The sequence below is a fragment of the Hemicordylus capensis genome, chromosome 2 (genome assembly GCF_027244095.1).
Source record: "Hemicordylus capensis ecotype Gifberg chromosome 2, rHemCap1.1.pri, whole genome shotgun sequence".
NCBI classification, from domain to species: Eukaryota; Metazoa; Chordata; class Lepidosauria; order Squamata; family Cordylidae; genus Hemicordylus; species Hemicordylus capensis.
The window spans coordinates 394,400,580-394,422,086 of NC_069658.1; the positions used below are offsets into that span (position 1 = coordinate 394,400,580).

At 44.7% G+C, this 21,507-nt stretch overlaps 1 protein-coding gene across 5 annotated transcripts; it reads left to right on the forward strand.

Moving 5' to 3' along the window:
- The first annotated feature begins 603 nt into the window (after window positions 1-603).
- On the forward strand, window positions 604-18,187 carry MIF4GD (MIF4G domain containing). Of its 5 annotated transcripts, XM_053303919.1 has the most exons (8): window positions 1,083-1,150; window positions 4,074-4,233; window positions 4,593-4,746; window positions 9,058-9,193; window positions 10,820-10,929; window positions 12,421-12,576; window positions 14,501-14,593; window positions 15,788-18,187. In XM_053303919.1, the coding sequence occupies exons 4-8, from the start codon at window positions 9,112-9,114 to the stop codon at window positions 16,013-16,015; spliced, it is 669 nt and encodes a 222-aa protein (XP_053159894.1). In that variant the 5' UTR covers window positions 1,083-1,150; window positions 4,074-4,233; window positions 4,593-4,746; window positions 9,058-9,111; the 3' UTR covers window positions 16,016-18,187. The 5 variants fall into 5 exon arrangements, with proteins under 5 accessions (XP_053159893.1, XP_053159894.1, XP_053159892.1 ...); XM_053303918.1 differs by lacking the exons at window positions 1,083-1,150; window positions 4,593-4,746 and adding an exon at window positions 604-723 and having other exon boundaries at window positions 4,074-4,554; XM_053303917.1 differs by lacking the exon at window positions 4,593-4,746 and having other exon boundaries at window positions 4,074-4,554.
- The last annotated feature ends 3,320 nt before the right edge of the window (window positions 18,188-21,507 follow it).

Here is a 21,507-nt window from a genome sequence, read left to right on the forward strand (position 1 = left end):
AGGAAGCCAGGTTCTGAAAAAGCAAAGATTAAAGTGGGGCAAGGTGTGAGGGGGAAAGGGTTTTTAAAAAGCTTTCCAATGTGTGACACATAGTATAGATTATCCCTGGGTAATACCCCTGCTAACTTGGCAAAGAGGCACCTTTTAACGTGGTGATTCTCTTTATTTAGCAGGGGGAGAGTAACTGGCCCTATCCACCCCCAGCACAGTACTTCCAGTGACTGTTGCTGGTGTCTATCTTATGTTTCTTTTTAGATTGTGAGCCCTGTGGGGACAGGGATCCATCTTATTTATTTATTATTTCTCTGTGTAAACCACTCAGCCGTTTTTTGGAAGGGTGGTATAGAAAAAGATAGAAATAAATAGAAAAAATAATCACTCAAATACTTGCTGAAACCCCAGGGTTTCTTGATAGATAGAGGGATTCCTGGATCTCCAGAGAGTTATTAATCTTGTGGATGTAATATCTGCTATGCTGAGTGGGAAACACCCGTTTGTGCTTTTCTGTATGTGAACAGCAACTCTTCCATCTGTCTTTTTGTATTGGTCTACTAACTTGCACATGTGTGCTGCTTTGTTTTTGTTTGGCCTAGCTAGAGTTTACCATCCTTGCCTGAACCATGTGATGAGTGGAATACGAACTTTCTCTCTTCAAAACCAGATCAATCAATGTTGCTATGACTTGCCAAATTCTGAAAAGAGTAGTACTATCTAGCTACTAGGGTTAGTACAACTGCCTGACACTCACTCACTCAAACCTTTTCAAGCTTGAAACAGGCAGTTTTGAGCTTAAAACAGAATGCTCTTAAACTAAAGGGTTTGTTTCGAGCCCGAAACAGAACGACCCCCGTTTTGAACGGAATGTTTCAAGTGTGTTGAGTGTCATTTTGGAAGCCTGTTTTTCCCTTGCTAATTGGTTTTCTGGCACTGCCTTCCGATTGGCTTGCGATCTCCTTGCTTCTTGCTTGGCTTGTTATCATCCAAATCAAGTGTTGTCATGGGCAACTATGCCCCCATTGGCTGGGGGGAGGCAGGGGAGAGGGGGAAACTCTTTTGGAGGGAATTTCAAACTGTATTCAAAGGGACTGTGAGGCAGAGAGAGCCCTTATGCCGCTCTTGAAGAAGATACATCAGGAGAGGAGGAAGGAAGGTTTGATTTTGTGTCCCCACCCCGCACCCCGCATTTGCAGCACTGAGTATAATATGTTGTGCTGTTGCTGCTATAACTATCTGGTTCAGTAGGATCTCAGATTGACAAAGGCAGAACTTGGGTGCCTGCCTGCCTTGAGTTGTGGAACATAGGAAGCTGCCATATACTGAGTCAGACCATTGGTCTATCTAGCTCAGTATTGTCTTCACGGACTGGCAGTGGCTTTTCCAAGGTTGCAGGCAGGAATTTCTCTCAGCCCTATCTTGGAGAAGCCAGGGAGGGAACTTGAAACCTTCTGCTTGGCTCCATCTCCTGAGGGGAATATCTGACAGTGCTTACACTTCTAGTCTCCCATTCATATGCAACCAGGGTGGACCCTGCTTAGCTAAGGGGACAAGTCATGCTTGCTACCGCAAGACCAGCTCTTTTCTCTGTGGTTTATTTGTGAGATAGTGTGGTGGTGAGAAATGGACAACAGCAGCTCTCTCTGTCTGTAAAAGTAACATTTATTGGTGATTGCTGTGATGAGCTCCATGTCTGGCCTTGAAACTAACTTGTGCTTCACTCATTGCTCTGTTCTGCTCTGCATTCTGTATTGCAAGGTGTACTCAGGCAAAATGTGGCTGAAGTTGCTACAGAGCTTATGGCTATGCTTACTGCTCAAAAGAGTGCTACTGTGGCAGCTGTTGCAATGCTAGGAACTAACATAAGGGATAATAATTGTAAGAGAGAGAACTTGTACTAATGATGTCACTGTAGCACAGGTACTGTGGCTGGCAGTGGATTCTGGGTAGGTGATTCTTGTTTTGGCCATTTTTAAACTGTGTTTGAAATGTGTGTTCTGTGCTGGGTGGGAGAGATTCCCCTTTATTGTGTGCTTGTAGGGTTTTTCAAGGCAGGGTTGCAAAACTGTTCTGGTCATAGTGAACATTAGGGAACTCAAAACACCCCATTGTCCCCCATGGGTAGCTCCTAGGGGCACCAAAGTGCGTTGCATGGTAGGGCATGATAGGTGCTACCTACCACTCAACCCACAAAAGAAATGGGCAAGCGGGTAATTTTAAACAAATCCTTAATCTTTCTCCAAAAACCCCTTAGGATCCTCTTGTACATTCCTTTTGTGGGTTGGGTGGTAGTTAGCACCCATCATGCCCTACCACACAACCCACTTTGGTGCCACTAGGAGCTACCCATGGGGATCAATGGGGGTGTTTTGATTTCCATATTGTTCTCTATGGCTGGAACACTCAAAACGCTCAAAGTTTCAAGTCCGTTTCATTGAAACAGCTGGCTTGACTGCTGTTTTGATGAAACACTTAAAGCATTTTGTGTTTTGTTTTAAGCTCACTCACTGTTCCTTAGGATCACCTCTACTATTGGCTATACATTAGCTTTACACAGCGCGACCCCTGTTCTAAGCAAAGGGGCCTGTGTAGTGCAGTGGAGAGAGAATGGCTTCCTTAAGGTCACTAGTGCATTCATTCAAGAAGTGAAATTTGAATCAGGATTGTCGTCGTGATTCACAGTTTAATTTATTTTAGGTAAAAAGCTGGAGGAGTGTGAAGTTCACTGGGTGACCTTGTGCCAGTTCCTGTTTCTCAGCCTGGCTTCTCTCATGGGGATGCTCTAGTCTAAGGGTAAAATGGAAGGAGGAATACAAGGGCAGCCCAAGCTAAATTTGCGCTACCTGAGGCAAGGTGCCAAATGCAGTCTTGTCCCGCATTCCTGTTAGGGGCTGGTCCCTTCGACAGCTTTGAAACCTTTGACAGCTTTGAAAGTGGCATGAGGTAGGGAGGATAGGGATGTGCACGAACCGGTTCATCACTCCCTTCCTGGAGCGCCGAACCAATTTGATCAGCTGGTGTTCGAACTGGTTTGAAAGCTGGGGAGGGGGTTTCCTTTAAGGGACAGGGAAGGCACTGTCTACCTGTCAGCCCCCGCCTGACCCGCTGCTCCCCCCACTGCCGGCGCTCTCCAAAATAGTGGCGTGTTGGGCTGCAGCATTCCTGCTTGCACCCTGATCAGTGTCGCCATGCTCATGGCCGATGTGCACATGCACGGCACGCACACACACACCCACGAGCCATGAGCATGGTGACGCTGATCAGGGCACAACAGGAATGCTGCAGCCCAACGTGCCGCTGTTTTGGGGAGCGGCGGGTCAGGCGGGGGCTGACTGGTAGGCAGTGCCTTCCCTGCCCATTAAACCAACCCCCCCGCCCCGCCCTGCCTCCTGGAAGTGCATGAACAGTTTGTGCACATCCCTAAGAGAGGAGGAGAGGTGACCCGTAGTCGCCTCTCCTCTCCTCCCCTCCCCCTTCTTGAAAGCTTTGCAGGGGGGAGTGTAGAAGCAGCCCGCTTTGCCAAGGGCAGACTGGTCCTAAGAGGCAGCTGCTCTGCACTGGGGAGCATCTTGCTTGCCACCCTGCTGGTGCCCTCCTAATTTGCTGTCTGAGGCAACCGCCTCACCCCACCTCATGAAAGGGCTGCCGCTCCAGGAGGCACATATGCTGCCCTGGGCGCCTTAAAGGAAGGGCGGGATATAAAGGTGTCAGGCGTATGTCCTAGGTATGCATGCCAAAGTAGCACAACCTTTTCCTATACTAATAACACTGATATAGTTGCTACTCGATCTAAAAAAAGTGCAGCAAATGATCTTAAGACGCACGGAATGTGGTTGGCGGTTTCATCTCGAATACATCCCAGACCAAGACGGTGGCTTTAACACTTAGTGAGAAGTATATTCCCCGCCACGCGCCACCCCAGCAATCTCTCCCTCCCGCACAGCGTCCGAAGTGGCACTCCAGCTGTGCTAAAGGGCTTGCTCCTCCTGGAAAGAGGGGCTTCCACCGGCAGTTGTCCGTGTCAGCTCGGCCCACGGTGATGCGGTTGAAGGACTGACGCGTGTCCTGTCTTTTTCCAGCAGGTGGTGCTGTTGCTGCTGCTCCGCCGCCTTCTCTCCTCCCCTCAGCCCAGCCTGCCTGCTAGGAAATGACCTAAGAGGAAACCCTCCGGGTTGGCAGGCAATGGAACGAGTCTGTCTTCCAGGAGTCGCTGCTGCCTGACACCAAAGAGGGTGCAAAGTAAGAGCAGCAGCTGGGAGTGAGTCTTTGCCTGCTCGGGCCAGCTGGGCGCTTTTGTTGGTGGCGGGACGAATAGACGAAGGATGCCCATCCTGCATTTGCATTCCATGCTTGAGTTGCTGCCCTTCCTGCTCCTGCTGCTGCTCTTCTTGGCTGTGGGGTTTTTCCTGATCTACCTCCGACCCGACCCAGAAACCAAAAAGAACTAGAGCGGGTGGGGGTTGGGCGCTGCTCTCCGTCCTCACCCATCTAAAGATGCAGCAGGCGCGGCTCCCGTCCTGAAAGAGGAAAGGGAAGGTGGAAGCCCACAAGTCAAAGCAGGTTGGTCACTCTGCAAAATCTCTCTCTCCCTTTCTCAGGGCTGCTGCCTTTTCGTCAGCCTCACAAATCAACTTGTGGCTCTTACTTGGGTGGAGTAGTCTTTCTGCTGCTGTGCTGACTCAGTCTCTCTCTTCTTCCCCTCCTCCTCCCCTTTCTGGATTTAAAACTGGCACACCATCCCTTCTGTGCAGGGTGAGTGGAATTCTGCAGATGTGTCAGCACAAACAACCACATGATGTATCCTAAATACACCCCCTGCTCATATATGATTTGGTTCAAATCTTTGCGGGTGGGAAATTCCGTACCTGGAAATCATGACCCTGCTTGCCCCTTATCTCTCCTCCTCCCCACATATACAAAGCAATGTGTGACCTCACTCAAAACAAAGGGAGGATCAGATTGCCAGAGAATGACAAGGTGACAAGAATGAGAATGATATACACACACACTCCGGTCTGTAGTGTCCATGTGAAGCTGGCTTATGCTGAGTCAAGACTGTTGGTTCATTTAGCCCTGTACTGTCTATTTTGTCTACTAGTAGCTCTCTGGGGGCTCACTGGGGTCTTTCCCAACTCTTACTGTAAGGTACTTTTTAGCTGGAGAGGCTTGGGATTATTTGAGGGGAATTTTGCATGCCAGTGAACTATGGACCAAACTGCCACCTGTACAAACTGGGCTAAGGTCAGTATGCACTTGCCAACTAATGTTTTGATCAGAACACAACACAAGTGAGTATTCATATTCCATGCATGTTGCAGCAACCCCACAGCCACCTCTGCAGCTGGACGTGCACATGGCAGCTTTCATGTAAATAAGTTGTTTGTATTTATTTATTTATTTATTTGATTTCTATACTGCCCTTCCAAAAATGGCTCAGGGCGGTTTACACGGAGAAATAACAAACAAATAAGATGGAACCCTGTCCCCGAAGGGCTCACAATCTAAAAAGAAACATAAAATAGACACCAGCAACAGTCACTGGAGATACTGTGCTGGTGGTGGACAGGGCCAGTTACTCTCCCCCTGCTAAATAAAGAGAATCACCACATTAAAAGGTGCCTCTTTGCCAAGTTAGCAGGGATATTTGACCCTAAAGCCTTGATAATATTTCTCTTCTATGTGTAATAGCTGTCATTTATGATATAAAGTGGTGCTTGTCAGACTGCTCTGCTAGGTTTAAAAATGTGACTGAACCAGTATGGAAACATGGTGTAAACCTACTTAAATTTTCTCTCTTCTGTGTGCAGTGGCACTGTTTAGGGAGGAGAGGAGACATTATTCCCCCTCCTGGCATTCATTCATTCTTTATTTATCTGGGAAATGTTTGTACCACCTTTTACATTCAAAGAAAGTTTGAGGCAGCTTACATAAAACACAATAATAAATAAATCATTCAACTAAAATATAAAAGCAGCAAGAAAAAACCCCAAAACATCATTGGAGAGTCAGCCACAAACAGACCTTCAGAAACAATAATTAGCGTTTGTATAGAGCTTTCAAATGTTCAAAAAGTTTATCCTATATTATCCTTACGACGTCCCTGTAAGGTGAACATTGGTATCCTCATACTGCGGTGGACGTGGGGCTGAGGCAGAGGAGGAGTGATATGCCTAAGGCTACATAGCAAGGTGAGATTAATTAAACTAATTGAAGATCTGGTAAAGAGCCAGGTCTTCACCAAATGTCGAAAGGCAGGTGGGCTGGGAGCAAAATGGATTTCCCAGGGCAGAATGTTCTACATCCTGGGGGCCACCATAGAGAAAGCCCTCTCACACATTGCCATCAGCCACACCTTTTATGACGATGAGATGCACTGAAGGCCCATATTGAATCATTATACTTCAGGAGTACATATATCTCTGGACAGCTCACTAGTTCTGTACAGGACTGGTTCAGAGAGTATTTTGCTTGACCAGCCCACCCCATGTGATAAAGACACATGAACATGTAATGAGTGTGTGTGTGTCTCCCCCTGCAGCATACTGTTCCTTAATTGGGTGGGGGCACAATTAATCCAAACCACTCTTCTGCATATGTTCAAAACACTAAACCATCTCCCATGTGATTAAGAAACTGCATGCCATGGGTAAGATGTGCATACTCGCATCTTTATCAGGTTAGGTGCTCACATAACATGGGCCATCTTCTTGCTCTGCACTCATCTGTGATTGTAGGTTATCTTCTGTAAACTAGAAAATGACAATGTGATTTTCTAGCTCACCAAACAGAAGGGGAGAACTTGGGTGAGTGAGTTTCACTGATGTTTCTCTGCTTGTGTCCCCACCCACTTAAGTGAGCATAGATATTTTTGCAAGAGTCTGCTTTGGGCATATCATAGGAACTTAATTTGAATGATGATGTAATGCATGCCAATGTTACCAGACCCTTTGCTTTAAAAAGGAAAAAAAAAGTAGTCCTGTTTATATGGTGTTAACATCAGCATGGCTATTGTGAAGTACAAAAGGATAGAAAAGTATTTATTTATTTATTACATTTTTGTACTGCCCCCTCCAAAGGCTCTGGGCGGTGCACAGCAAGTAAAAGACAAACACCATTTAAACCAAACAGCTTAAAACAATATAAATTTAAAACAGTTCAGAACCATTTAAAACCAATTTAAAATATTTAAGAACAATTTAAAAACCTTGGAAGGCCAGGCCAAACAAATAAGTTTTTAGGGCTCTCTTGAAGCCCAAACTACAGAGATCTCCTGGGAGTGCATTCCACAGGCCTCATAAATACTCTTAAATACTCATACATGCTCTTAAACATATTGTGCTTTTGTGTTTAACCTTGAAAGCATCAGCAGGCACAGGCTTTTGAACCATGCTGCGTCTTGCCCCCAGCTCTTATTAATTGATGCATCTCCTACTGAAATGGTGCTCCTGATGGGCATCTTGTTGCTCTTGGTCTTAGTCAATTCCCATCAGAAGGGGAAAGAAGTCAGGCGATGATAGGCAAAGCCAGCAGGGATGGCCCCAGATATTGTGGCACTTGAGGTGAGGGGCCAAATGCTGCTTTGCCCCAGGTTCCTAGTGGAGGCCAGTCCCTTTTTGAAACTAACCGTTGCAAACTTTGAAAATGGCATGGGGGGGGCAGGGAGGAGGGAGGGTTGCTAGCAGCCTCCTATTATTTATTTGTGGTTCTTGCATGCTTTGCAAGGAGTGTGAGAAGATGTGCTCCTTCTGAACACCGCAAGGGTCAGATTAGTACCAAAGAGCTGTTCTGATGGCAGTGGTGGTGGGGCATTTTCCTACCCTGCTGGCACCCCAGGAATTCACTTAGTGAATGGGCTGCCCCTGGGAGACAGGATGGGGGCTGTGGAGATATAGGCCAGGTGCCTCAGGAAAGGCTTTGAGGAGAGGAGAGCTGGTCTTGTGGTAGCAAGCATGACTTGTCCCCATAGCTAAGCAGGGTCTGCCTTGGTTGCATCTGGATGGGAGACTAGAAGTGTGAGCAGGGTAAGAAATTCCCCTCGGGATGAAGCCGCTCTGGGAAGAGCAGAAGGTTCCAAGTTCCCTCCCTGGCGGCATCTCCAAGATAGGGCTGAGAGAGATTCCTGCCTACAACCTTGGAGAAGCCACTGCCAGTCTGTGAAGACAATACTGAGCTAGATAGACCAATGGTCTGACTCAGTATATGGCAGTTTCCTATGTTTGATGAAGACCGGAATCTTAAGGAGAAATCCACAGAAGGAGAAGGAAAGCAGTTGATAAGTGGAGCAGAGTAGACCATTTCATACATGGAGCTGGGGATGTGAGAAAGGTGTGAATGAGTAACAGATGGGCCTGAATACGCAGAGAGTGAAAAGAAGACATGAGATGCAATCAAGGGCTGAGGGATGGAGAAAGCGAAGAGCCTGCCTAGGCCTCTTGTGTGGCAGCAGTTAACTGGGAGCCCCGTGGGCTATAAATAAATATAGGGGTGAATGATTAAAAGTTTATGTTCTCTTCTGAATGCACACTGTTGTCCTTTCTGAGTGGATCCCAGACTGCTAAATCTTTTTCCTGGGATGGTGCCTTGCTTTGTCGCTCTGCGTTTGCCTGATTACAGCAAAAGCCCGTGTCATAGCTGTGGAATGCTGCTGACTGAGCATTGTGTGTCCCCGTCCCCCCCCCCCCCGCCCCCGTTGTCAATTCAAAGTGTTTACAGAGTGTGCAGCAGTCATTGGGTCTGGCAGCTGGGCAGGATGGGCAGGTAAGGCTGGATTTTTATGCAAAATGAAAGAACCCCCGAACCTCTCATGTGAAAGGAATAGTGTAACATTCTCGTATCTTTGTAGAAGAGGTTGGATCCAGAGCAGGAGACAGAAGTGATGTCCTGGACTGAAGAGATTTTACTCCCAAGTTTTTTCTTTGTTACACGTTTGTTCAGTTTCATTTCTGTAGCTCCAGTGGGATTGGCAAGGCGGTTTTCCTGTTCAGTGGAGAATCAGAGTAAGTGAAAACCAGGATCAGTACAAACTCCTTCACTTATCTGTGTTTGGCCTCTTCTCTCCCACAGTTAACACTAACTCAGCTGCTTCCCTGACCCAACACCACTGAAGCTGGGAAAGAGATGGGAGACACAGGCAAAGAAGAGTATAAAATACACACGTTTGATACCGAGATTCAGCAGTTACTGAAAACAGCCCTCAAAGGTCAGCCTCTCTCTCTTTCTCCCTGTTTCTTCCCCTGCTTCATGAATTGGCAGAATGTGGTGGAGAGACTGCTGGGTTTGAGGACTTCAGAGGCCTACTAACATTAGAAAGGACCACCTCCTTCCAAATGAGCCTGTCTGCTCCTCAAGACCTCCTTCATACTGCTACTAATAATTAGCATTTGTATTGCTGCTTATTGCATTGCTATCACTACAACAACCCTGAAAGCTTAGTGTTATTAGCCCTGTTTCGCTGCTGGGGTGTGGGGCTTGTTTAAGGCCACTTTTGGGGTTCAAAACAGAGATGAGATTTAAACGGTGAACCCTGATTTGTAGCTCGGCCTCTTAGACCCTGTGCTATGCCAGTGCTCTATCCTGTACTCTGAGTGTTCCTGCCTTTGGAAGCTGAGCAGGTGACAACTGGAGACACGGCCATTTCTGTAGCCCCGCTCAGGTCTTCAGCAAGCATTCCCAATCACAGGGAGAATCTCTCCTGAGTCTAGTGTTTGTCTCCATACAAATGCTGTCCTCAGTGCAGACTGCTTGGGAGGCACGGCTACAGAGGGTGTGGGGGCATGGGAGGCCTGCCAGCACACTCTCATGGACAGTGCATGAGCAGAGGACCCATGTTTGCTGAACAGGGCTTGTGTGGACAGCTCAGTTGTGGAATACTCTCCCTGGGGACAGACCTCTACTTTAATGAGTTTTAGATGCGAAGTTAAGATAAACTCTATTTAGATAACTGATAACATCTGAAGAGGGCTGTTTTTGTATGAATGACTGTATCTGCGTTCATTTAAAAGTGAGCCTGGGGGTACAGACCCCTCAAATGTCATACAGATAGGAAATGTACAGTTGTACCTGTGTTCAACATAAAGTGTGAATAACTGTATCTGTGTATGCTATACGCTTGTACGAGTGTTGAACACAAACTGCGGTTATAATAGGACTATAGCTACTTTCCTAAGCTTTTAGTAATTGATATGTTTGCTACTGCTGCTTTATTTTTCTGCTCTTTTATTCCTGGATTTAAATTGATGATGATGATGAAGTAATTTTTTATGCTTTGGTTAGCCACCTTGGAATTTTTCTACTGAAAGCATTTTAAATAAATACATAGATACTTGTTTCAAACCAGTTTAAAATGCATGTATCTGTTAGGGTCCCCACACACCCACAAAATAAAAAAGGAATTGTGCTTCTTGTGAGGGTGCTGAAAATCCTTTGTTTGCATTCCTAGTCATTTGATAGAATGATTGTTTCCAGCTCTGCTGGGAGATCTGGTAGTTCAACCAGTTTGGCCCCGGATTAAATGTATAGTACAACTATATCTCATCTCAGCCATGATTTGTGTGACCTTCAGCATATTGCTCATTTTATGGCCTTGGATTCCTCCCATCTTTAATATGGAATAATGAATGACCTTCCTTACAGAAGACTGTGACGAGCAAAGGTTTGTGGAACACTGTTCCCTGAAGGAAGGTTTGGCCCATAAATAAAACATCCAGCAAAGATTAAGAAATACAGCAATAAAGAACATGTTAGCTGCACAACTTTAAACATTAAGCATGATGTGTAGGTGTATTTGTTTGAACCAGTATTGACAGTGTTGCATCTCCTTCTGTAGATCCCAGCAGTGTGGACCTGGAGAAAGTGGCCAACGTAATTGTGGATCAGTCCCTCAAAGACTGTGTGTTCAGCAAAGAGGCAGGTCGCATCTGCTACACCATTATCCAGGTGGGTGACAGAGCATGCCATATATTGCAAGAACTGGTAACTTGCTGAGCATTGCCAAACACAGGCAGCAGTTCTGCAGATCTTGTTTGCACATACACAACCTATAATTTTCATTTAGTGGCTTTAAGTGATATAAAATAAATCTCATCTAACTATAAGTCCTTCCAGTCAGCAAAGTGACCCCTGGCATTCCTAGTCCCAAGTTTGCAAAACTAGAATGCAGATCCATTATAATGTTAGAAACCATAGGTTTTCAAAACAAAATCCATTTTATTTATTTAGTTTATTTATATAACGCCCCATACAAAAAGGTCCCTGGGCAGTTTACAATATGTATGTCTCCTTTTTATTTGCCTTCTGGTTGTGGAGCCTTTCTACCATGATTCCTTCCTGTTTTCAAAACTCCTCACAAAATAAAATCATCAAAAAGACAAGAGATGGTTTACAAGTCCAAGGAAATATCTGAAGCTTTTGCCAACTACTACAAAAGTAAGTGAAGTAAAGTGTGCCATCAAGTCAGTTTCGAATCCTGGAGCCCACAGAGCCCTGTGGTTTTCCTTGGTAGAATACAGGAGGGGTTTACCATTGCCTCCTCCCGCACAGTATGAGATGATGGCCTTTCAGCATCTTCCTGTATCGCTGCTGCCCAATATAGTACCAGCGGGGATTTGAACTGGCAACCTTCTGCTTGTTAGTCAAGCATTTCCCTGCTGCGCCACTTACGATTTACTACATAGACTTGTACAACTCATATAACCCCCCAAAAGAAGTTAGGGCATTTCTGTTTAACTCCCAGACCACAGAAAGCAGGACATAGTGCATACCTGGAAGTTCAGTAACCCAAAAGACAGCAGAAAACATCATTAAAAAAACACTTATCTAAATTATACTAATTACCATAAGCGCTAGAAACTTGTTTTGCTTCATAAACTAGGCATTCAATATTCTAAGAGGACCAACCAAAAAACGCCCTCAGCCCATTTCCCTCTCTCTTGAGGGTGGTGATGCGTAGGGGAGAAGATCTTTTTCTGTATCCTTGTTGATTTCATAAGAAAAATTACAGAACGGATACAGTTGAACTTCAAAAATCTCACAGGAGCCTGTAGGTTGCATAAAAGTCCTGGGTATGCATGTTGTTCATCTTGGCTCTGCCACCACCAGCCCTGCTGCTTCCTTTCCTGCAGATGGCGCTTGGCCTGGCCTGGCCTGCTTGAACCTTTTGGTATCCAGCCCAGCTGAGAAGGGTAGGAGGTGACTCTTATCCCTTCAGCTACAGTCCAGATTTGGTGAGCAAAACCCATTAGTGATTGATCTAAGTTTTGTCTCCCTGTGAACTTTATGCACCTATGGGCTCCTCCTTCACACCAGATCTTTTGCATAATTATGGTGTTTTGAATAATCTGAGAGAGAGAGAGAAACAGACAGACAGCTACTACAGCTAATATTGCATACAGCATCTGCCAGGGCTTCACCTCTTTGTGTTCGTCACAGACGGAGAGCAAACAAGTTGGCCAGAGTGTCTTCCGGCGGGGCCTTCTCAACCGACTTCAGCAGGAGTACAAGGACCGTGACGAACTGCGAGCCCGCTCCCTCCAGGCCTGGATCTGCTATGTCACCTTCATCTGTAACATCTTTGATTATCTGAGGGTAAGGAGACTGTGCGGAGAACAGACTCTCCCCTCTTCCTCAGCATCTCCAAACCAAACTTTGTTGCACAGGCATCTGCAGGACTTTTTCTGGGGGGATGGCAAAGCCAGTAATCCCATACCCCCTCCCTAGGAATATGCCCCACTGGATTCAATTAGAACTTATTAAATCCGGGGGAAGTGGGGGCAAATGCCCCCTCTTTCCTCCACCACCCTCCAGGTGCCCACGCTCTATTGGTATTGCTCCCAGACTCGGGCCTGGTCTACATGAGACTTTGCTACTAAAGGAATATGTGTATTTGAATCTGCTTCCTTTGCTTTAGAATCTTGGGGAATAAAGCAGACTTCCTTCTGCCAGCGGCTTCTGCAGGTAGAGGGGGCTAGTGGGGCTGGTTTATCTTGACTTGCCCTGTGCTGCCAGAGCGGGAAAGGAGTCCTGTTGTCCTTGGCAGAAGGAGCCTGTTGAAAGCTTCTGTGTGTCATTAAACTGTCAGGAACCGTTTTGCCTACTGAGGGCAAGAAGCTGCTGCCATATTAAAGTTATTGTGTATCACTTAAACAATGGCAGGGATTACTCCTGCTGAGGAAGCGAAGGAGACTAATTTGGACGATGCTCATCTGACCTGCGCCCAAAATGCAATGAGAAGAAAGAGTGCTCTTCTGTGCTGCCCCCACATAGTCATGTGGAGCAGGGTGGATCGTAGTATTTTACGATCCACCCTCTGCCACTAGGTGAGATGGATATATTCCGCCCCCATGTGACTTTGCAGGCTCAGGGACTGCACTCTTCATGCAGCAGGGGTGGGGGAGATGTATGCGTATTTGTTCATCGCCCGTGTGGGGGGTGGGGTGGCAGCTGAGTGACAATAATCTGAACCAGCCCAGAATGTTCCTGGAGGTATCTGTAACTTGAAGTTGATCTAGATCAGGGATTCTCAACATTGGGTCCTCGGATGTTATTGGACTTCAGCTCCCATAATCCTTAGCTCCATGGCCTTTGGTTGGGGATTATGGGAGTTGAAGTCCAATAACATCTGGGGACCCAACGTTAAGAATCCCTGATCTAGATATTATAGTAGGCTAAAGAGTGTTGAATACACCATAAGTATGAGAACAATTCAGAACAGCAGTAATTGATGATGATGTTCATGCTTGTCCTATATACCTTTAACATGTTACATCTGACTCTGCTGTTTCCAAGGTTTCCCCCCTATATACCTATAAATACATATGTTTCTTTCTACTGAGGCAGATATGTATGTATTACACTTGGTCTATCTGATTAAGTGGACCGTAGTCGATGAAAAGATATGCTATAATAAATGTGTTATCCTTTAAGTTTCCATAAAATTATTTGCTGTGTTTGCTGCGACAGCTCCCCCTCTGGCTGGTAAGTAAGGAAGATACAGATGGCAGCATATAAATCCCAAGGGGTCGTGAAAAGACCTTGTGCAAAGGGAGTCTCTGGCTTGGTGGTCACATTTCTCAAGCAACAGCCTTCCATTAAGTCGGAAACAGTCCTTCCCTGAATGGAAGAAGCTTTCTGCCAGCTGGCAGCAGGGCTTCTTTCGATCCAAGCAGATGCGTTTCTGCTTCTCTTCCTAGACTTTACAAACAGATCAAGAACAATAATGGAGTTCTGTAGGATTAACAAACGTATTTTAAAAATGCATGAGCTTTTGTAGGCAAAGACCTACTTCAGATGCATCATAATCATGCATATGATGCTGCAGACTCTAGCCAATGAAAACCTGTGCCGCAATAAACTTGTTAGCCTGTAAGGTGCCAGTGCCACGGAACTCCTCCTCGTTCTTGTTGTTGCAATATATTTAACATGGCTACTTTTTCTGGAATTGTTCTCAAAACACAGATGTCTCTAAAAAGGTTATAAACTTCAGTTGACACATTTATTACCAAATTAACAGGTAAACAACATGCCTATGATGGCCTTGGTGAATCCAGTTTACGATTGCCTGTTTCGACTGGCACAGCCTGATAGCTTGAGGACAGAAGAAGAGGTGAGTGCTGTAAGGAGTAGTGTGAGTGCTTTTGGGAATCAAGGGGAAAGCAGTTTGCAAAGTGAAAATGCAGGTGTGAACAGAGCTACCACGAAGCAGGGTGAAGTGGGCTGTGTCAGGTGGCTGGTTGTGGGCTGGTTCTCAGGGGCAACAGCACAGCCGCCCACCCAGCATGGATGGCTTGCAGGGGAAGAAAGGGGAAATGCCATCACACTGCTTTTCATCTTCCCAATAGCAAAGGAAGGGGGAGAGGTTTAGAAGGAAGAAACTGGGGTGTTTGATTTAATGGTGGGAGGGGCGGAAAGAACCAGGAGTGGGTGCTATTTTGTACTGTTCTTATGGAAGCAAATATCCTAGGCTGGCCTTGGCTGTGAAAGATAATTGTAAGGTGAACAATAAATATATAAGGCTCAGCTGTATTACAGTTTCCCGCCACCTGGAACAGAGTCCAAAGGAGTTTTGGTAACTTGGCACAGGAGGAATGTTGGGGACAAAGGATAGTTGGCTGTTGTGGAAAAGGAGGGTAATTGATTCATGCACTGCAGCAGCTGTTTGGCAGCATCCCTCTTGGGGCATCAGGATTAAGACTATGGGGCCGGACTGTAATCTATGAAAATTTATGCTGCAATAAACTTTAGTCTTTGAGGTGCCATGAGACACTATGTCAGGGCTGAACAACTTCAGTCCTCCCAGTGTTTTGGGACTACAGTTCCCACCATCTCCAACCACAATAGCCAATAGTCAGAGGTTATGGGAGTTGTAGTCCATCTGCAAGAGGGCCAAAGTTGTGCTATGCTCCTCTATGTTGTGTTTTCCTATCCTGAAGACACCTAAAGCTTTTAGAGGCTGGGGTGGGAGGGTGATCATGGACTGTATTTACTGCTGGTGTCTAGTATTTGACCATTGAGGCCTTGTGTTGTGTTCTTGAGACATTTTGCATCTGCAAGATCAGTTTTCTTTTCCAAATTCATGAATACTACTCTCTGGGTTGATTCTCATACTCTAGCTGCGTTGGTGGTAGGCCATAGAACTGACACCAAATGGATTTGCAGGGAAGCAGTACCTACTTCCCCCCCTCTCCTGGTTCACTGCTGAAATGCCAGCCTGAGAACTTGAGCTTTTATGCAGCAGATGCTCCCTTGCAAAGTCCAGATTCTTTCCTCTTGCAGAGATGTTTTCATTTCCTCTTTTAAGGTGGACTGTCTGGTGCTGCAGCTACATCGCATTGGTGAACAGCTTGAAAAGATGAATTCCCAGAGGATGGATGAGCTCTTCTCCCTCCTGAGAGATGGCTTCCTCCTCCAGGAGGGTCTCAGCTCTCTTTCTCAGCTGCTACTGCTGGAGATCATAGAGTTCCGGGCTGCCGACTGGAAGATGACTGACGCAGCCCAGAAATACTACTACAGTGAGGTCACGGATTGAAAAGGCAATTGCTGTCACCAGCTATTGTTACCCAGAGGCAGAGTCTGAATTTCCACTCTGACCCCCTTCACCAGCAAAACAAACAAAAAAGCGGCAACTATTTTTCTTAATGCTTTTTCTAGCACTTTTTTTGTATATAGAATGTATAATGTGTGCTCCCTCAATAGTTCTTTTGTGCTGAGTAACTCCTGGCTGAAACTGAGGGCAGCTGAGGCCAGTGTGATTTGGGAGCAAAAGAATAGCATTCTGGAACTGCTGCTTCCATTGTGTTGCACTAAATGGGGACCTGTATTAATCACTGTCACAAACCCAACTGGCGTCTTACACAACAACAAATATTTATATACCGCTTTTCAACAAAAGTTTCCAAAGTGGTTTACATAGAGAAATAATAAATAAATAAGGCTATTGCCTTTCCTAAAGGCTTACTAGTAGGTTGATTTTAATGTTTGTAAACGAAAACCAAAAGTCACCGTTTTGAAACCGGCCAAATAGTAATCCTAAAATAACAGTCCCTGAAAATATGTTTGTATGTAATATACATCTCCGCTCTGTATCTGGCAAATTGCTAAACATATTAAGCTGCCTTATGCTGAATCAGACCAGTGGTTCATCTAGCTCAGTATAATTTATTCTGGCTGGCAGTGGATCACTGCAGATGCCAGGGACTGAACCTGGAGCCTTCCACATGTAAAACATGTGCTCTACCACTGAGATATGGTCCCTCTTCCCCACCCCCCATGTCTCTTGATCTTCCATAGCTGACCTCAGTTTGCCCTTTGGTGGAGAAAGGAAGGTAATTGTATACTCAAAGCACAGACATAAATGTTGGTTTTCTACTTTGTAAGCCACTTTGAATGCTTTCAGGAATCAATTTTCCCTCCTGTTTGTACCAGCAGTCACTATGAGGCATGATGTCTGGACATTTTGACCAGTTTTGAAATCAAAAGATGCTTGATTTAGAATGTGCCAGCTTTTCTTCCACTAAGCTCCAATGATAGAGTTGCACATTTTAACCATGCTTCCTAATTCTGTTCCTTCAGCTGATAGTGGGGGGAAATAGGCAGACTTTCTAATCACTTCCAGCTTGCATGCATGAGTGGAAATATTTTTGTAGCAGCTTAGCATTAGACTAAAAATTAAAATTGGCCCAAATGACATCACTGGGATAGCAAGGAGTGCTGTCCCTTTCCCTTGCCACAGAAAAGCAAGATGCCCAAGAGCTGAGATTTCCTGTATAGAAAGAGCATTCAGAAATTTGTGATATAGCCTTCCAGCACTGTATTGTTTCAGGCTATAAGTGTGTGTGCCAGGCTGAATGCTGCTGATGCAAATAAAACATCCCAGCCTGAATGCAGAAAACTCGCACAGCTGGAAAAAGCCAAGGCTAGAACCCTTCACCCTACCGTGCTAGACTTTCACAAAAAGGAAGTTTTTGACAAGAGATAATTCTAGCATGTCATCCTCCATTGGCAGTCTGAAGTGCTAGTCCTAGGAGGGCTGTGCCATGCAGCGTGTCTGAATATGTTGCTTAATTCTTTCTTACTTGGAAGCAAGCTCCATTGAAATCAAGGGCTCTTATTGCCAATAAATATATTTAGAAAATATATATTTATATATTTCCCAGACTGGGAGAAACAACCACCATCACCTGTTAAATTGCTTAGGATTTTAGATTCCTAAAGGCTTCATAAAAACCCAGAGCTTAAGGAACAAACCTGTATGACTGTGGTGTGGCTTACAGTCATAGAGCATTAGGGACTGCAAAAGCTGCTGCCTAACTATTGGCTCTAGAAGTGGTGCTTTGCACTTCTGCAAAGGCATGTCGGAATTTATAGATTTCAACAGAATTTTCCAGCAGAGAATTTAACTGTTTCCTTCCATCACTTCAGGAGGGTGCTACATAAGTATTTTCCGCCTGCAACCACCAACATGTTATCTCCCCTTCTTCCTTGTCCCTGGCCGGCTTGGGTGTAGCAAGCAGTGCCTTCTCCCCATAAGGCACTGTGGAGCCTGCAGGAAAGGGTCATCCCTTTCCTTTGAAAACATATAGCTAGAAGCTGATTTTGTAACTTTTGTACAATAACTACTTTCATCTACAGTATTGCACATTTGTTAAGATGACTGGTTCTCTTTAGAACTTTTTAAAATAAATATTTTTCACCACCTGTATCTACTCTGTCTGTTTCCTTACAAAGGTTGGAGTGTCTATGCTTCCCCACTTTTTTAGCCCAGACATTACTAACATATGTATGAAGGAAGGAGAGCTAGTAAAATAAAACTAGATGTAACTGAATTAGGTGGATTTATTGGCAAGTCTGTTTCATAGCACTGACACAGATGATTCTTTGGAGAGAAGTGAGTGGCACAGTGTTCAGCTGTTTGCTATAAATGTATTGTGACATAGACTGTACTTTATACATTACAGTAATTTCTGTAGCTCTTCCTATGTGCTGAGCTTTGCAATCTTTATTTCCATCATCCTCAGAAACAAATTTGTGCAGCAGGTCAGCCTTGCTCTGCCCCAAGCAGAGGTATTGAGCTAAGAAATTTGTGAATCTAAAACAGTGTTTCTCAAACTTTGTTGGTTCGCCGCCCCCTTTTAGAAAAAATTGAATGCTTAATACCCCCCTGCCAAGCCTCGCCACCAGGGTGGGGGGTGAGCTGCCCAAGCCCCGCCCCTGGAATGCCCCCCCCTAAGGCACTGCTGGGGGTTGGGCCATCCCCGAGTAATGGTGAGGACATAGAGGACAGGAATACGAACTAAACTAGTAACAGAATAAGTTTTAATGAGAAGGATGAGCCTGATGAGATTCTAACAATTTGTCAATATTCTGCTCCATGTTTGTTAACAGCATTCTCAAATCTCCACGATTAGCTATCTGCAGCCTATTTCTTTTTTTTATTAGCGTTGTTACTGCACTGAACCCACGTTCCACTAAATAAGACGAAGGGAATGCAATAAGAAGTTTTTGAACAATAGTCCATAAACCAGGATAAAGTTCAGGTATCTGCTTCTGCAGCCAAAACTGTTGGTATACAGATTTAAATTTAAATTTCAGCTCTTCATTTGTTCTTAACTCAATCAACTCTTCTTCTAAGTTTGGAGATGCGTCTGAAATTTTACAGGAAAATGGGTCCAAAAGCCAATCAGGTACATCCATTTTTAAAATATCCTGAAATCATTTTTTGAAGTCCAATTCCAGAGTTTCCAAATGTTGGCAATATTCAAGTAAATCTTCGTCATTTTTTTCTACTGTTGACAAATTTGTAAAGTGGATAAATTCTCCCCGTCCCAAATTTCTTTTATGTATTTGAAGCTTTCCCACAAATGCAGAAATTACATTTTTAGTTTTTATTAGATTCAGGTCATCACCTTGGAGCTGAAGGTTCATTTCACTTAATTTGTTAAACAAATCTGTCAGATAAGCTATATTTGGTTTTGATTTTATCAAATCTGCTCTTAAAGTAGCATCTTTGTCTTCCAAAAACTCTAGCACTGAGTTGAAAAGGTTGGAAAAACGGCTCAAACTGGCTCCCTTTGATAGCCAACAAACTTCTGTATGAAGAAGCAGACAATTGTAATCTTCATCGTTCTCCATACAGAGTTGTCCAAATAACCTGTCCTGCAAAGAATTACCTCTGATTTTGTTCACTGCTCTGATGACAAGATGAAGTGAGCTATGTAAGCGTTCACTCAGGTTTTTCGCTACTAGATGTTGTCGGTGAATAACACAGTGTACGGCCAATATATTTGGTACCTCTTCCTTTAAATGTGCCATAAAACCATTGTAGCGTCCAACCATCGCTGGAGCACCATCAGTAGCAACAGACAATATGTTATTCAGGGGAATTTCTTTCTCTTCAAAAAAATCTTTCATTACACGAAATAATGATGCTCCTTTAGTATCAGTTTCTAAAGTTTGGGCAAACAATAACTCTTGGCAGATTTGTTGATCCCTTATGAAATGCACATAAGCGAGAAGTAAGGCTTCATTCCCTGGCAAAGTTGACTCATCAAGTTGCATTGAAAACTGAGATGTTTTTAAATAATTACATAGAGTTTTCAATGTTTTCAGCCATCTCATCAATTCTTCTTTGGACTGTGTCATTACTCAAAGGAATTTTTTTGACAATGTCAGTTGGTGACTTGTGTAGCACAGTCTGTAATACCTCCTTTATGGCTGGTATAATAAGTTCTTCCCCAATAGTATGCGGTTTCCCTGATTTTGCAATAAGTAAAGCTATATTGTAAGAAGCACGCAACCCATCGTTACCTTGTTTGGAAGCTGTTGAAAAGATAGTTTCCAATTTGGGCTGTTTTACAAACTTTTCTTTGAGTCCTTGAAAATAATGCATATCTTTATTCTTTTTATCTGGATGGATTTTTGTCAGATGTTCTTGGAGTCTAGAAGGCTTCATAGCTTCATTTGAGAAAACTTTTTGGCATATTATACACATTGGTAATGCATTATTTGAAAGAGACTGGATGAAACCATATTTCAAATAATCAACACTGTACTGCCTGCATTTTTTCTTTGCCTCAGACATGGTAATAACTGAAACAAAAAGCATTGGAGCTCCGAGGGGCGGGAGCATTTAAAGAGTCGGCGGGCTCCCTCAACTGCATGTAAAACTAGTGACCACCTTCCCCTGAAAAGTTTTGGCTGGCGGTGGGTGGGATAGCTGGAGGACAGAAGCCCAGGGCGGCAGCTGCCTGAAGACCTCCAGTGTGTCTTCAGGCAGCTGCCGCCCTGGGCTTCAGTCCTCCAGCATCTCAGTGGAGTCTCAGTGGGCGGCAGAGGATTTAGCTGGCTCCCCTGCTGCGCCTGCGCAATGAGCCCCTCCCTTGGCTCATTGCGCAGGCGCAGCAGGGGAGCCGGCTGAATCCTCTGCCGCCCACCGATTGGTTCCTGGCGCCCCCTAATTTTACATGGAGCTTCCAACGCCCCCTTGGATTGCTCCAACGCCCACTAAGGGGCGATACCACCCACTTTGAGAACCATTGATCTAAAATGTGAACCCATCCATAATTGCCTACTAGGCCACATTGGTTCTCACATGTATAATACATTCTGCATGGATACAAGGATTCTGCAGTGTTAGCTTTTTATGAGGTGGTTTGCATAGATATGTTCATTACCTGATGACTGCAACATTCAGTGATGGCTTTCTTGGGTGAAGACGCCATCACAGATAAAACACCACAGCCAGAACATTGATGCTTTCTTAATGGCAATGCTATTTTACAACCCTACCATAAAATTCACACAATCAGCTGCCACTAGCCAGTTATACAGAAATCATATTATGAAAAGGCTTGTGTGAACTAGGCTTAAGAAGAGAGTAAGATATCAATTTTCACTCCGTCTTTTTGCTCACTAACAAATATCTGTATCAGCTATCCCATATCACAAAAGCAATGTAGAAAAGGAGGCTGTCCATTAGACAGGGATAAAGTGGTTTCCATCTTTATTGCTTTCAGAGTGGTT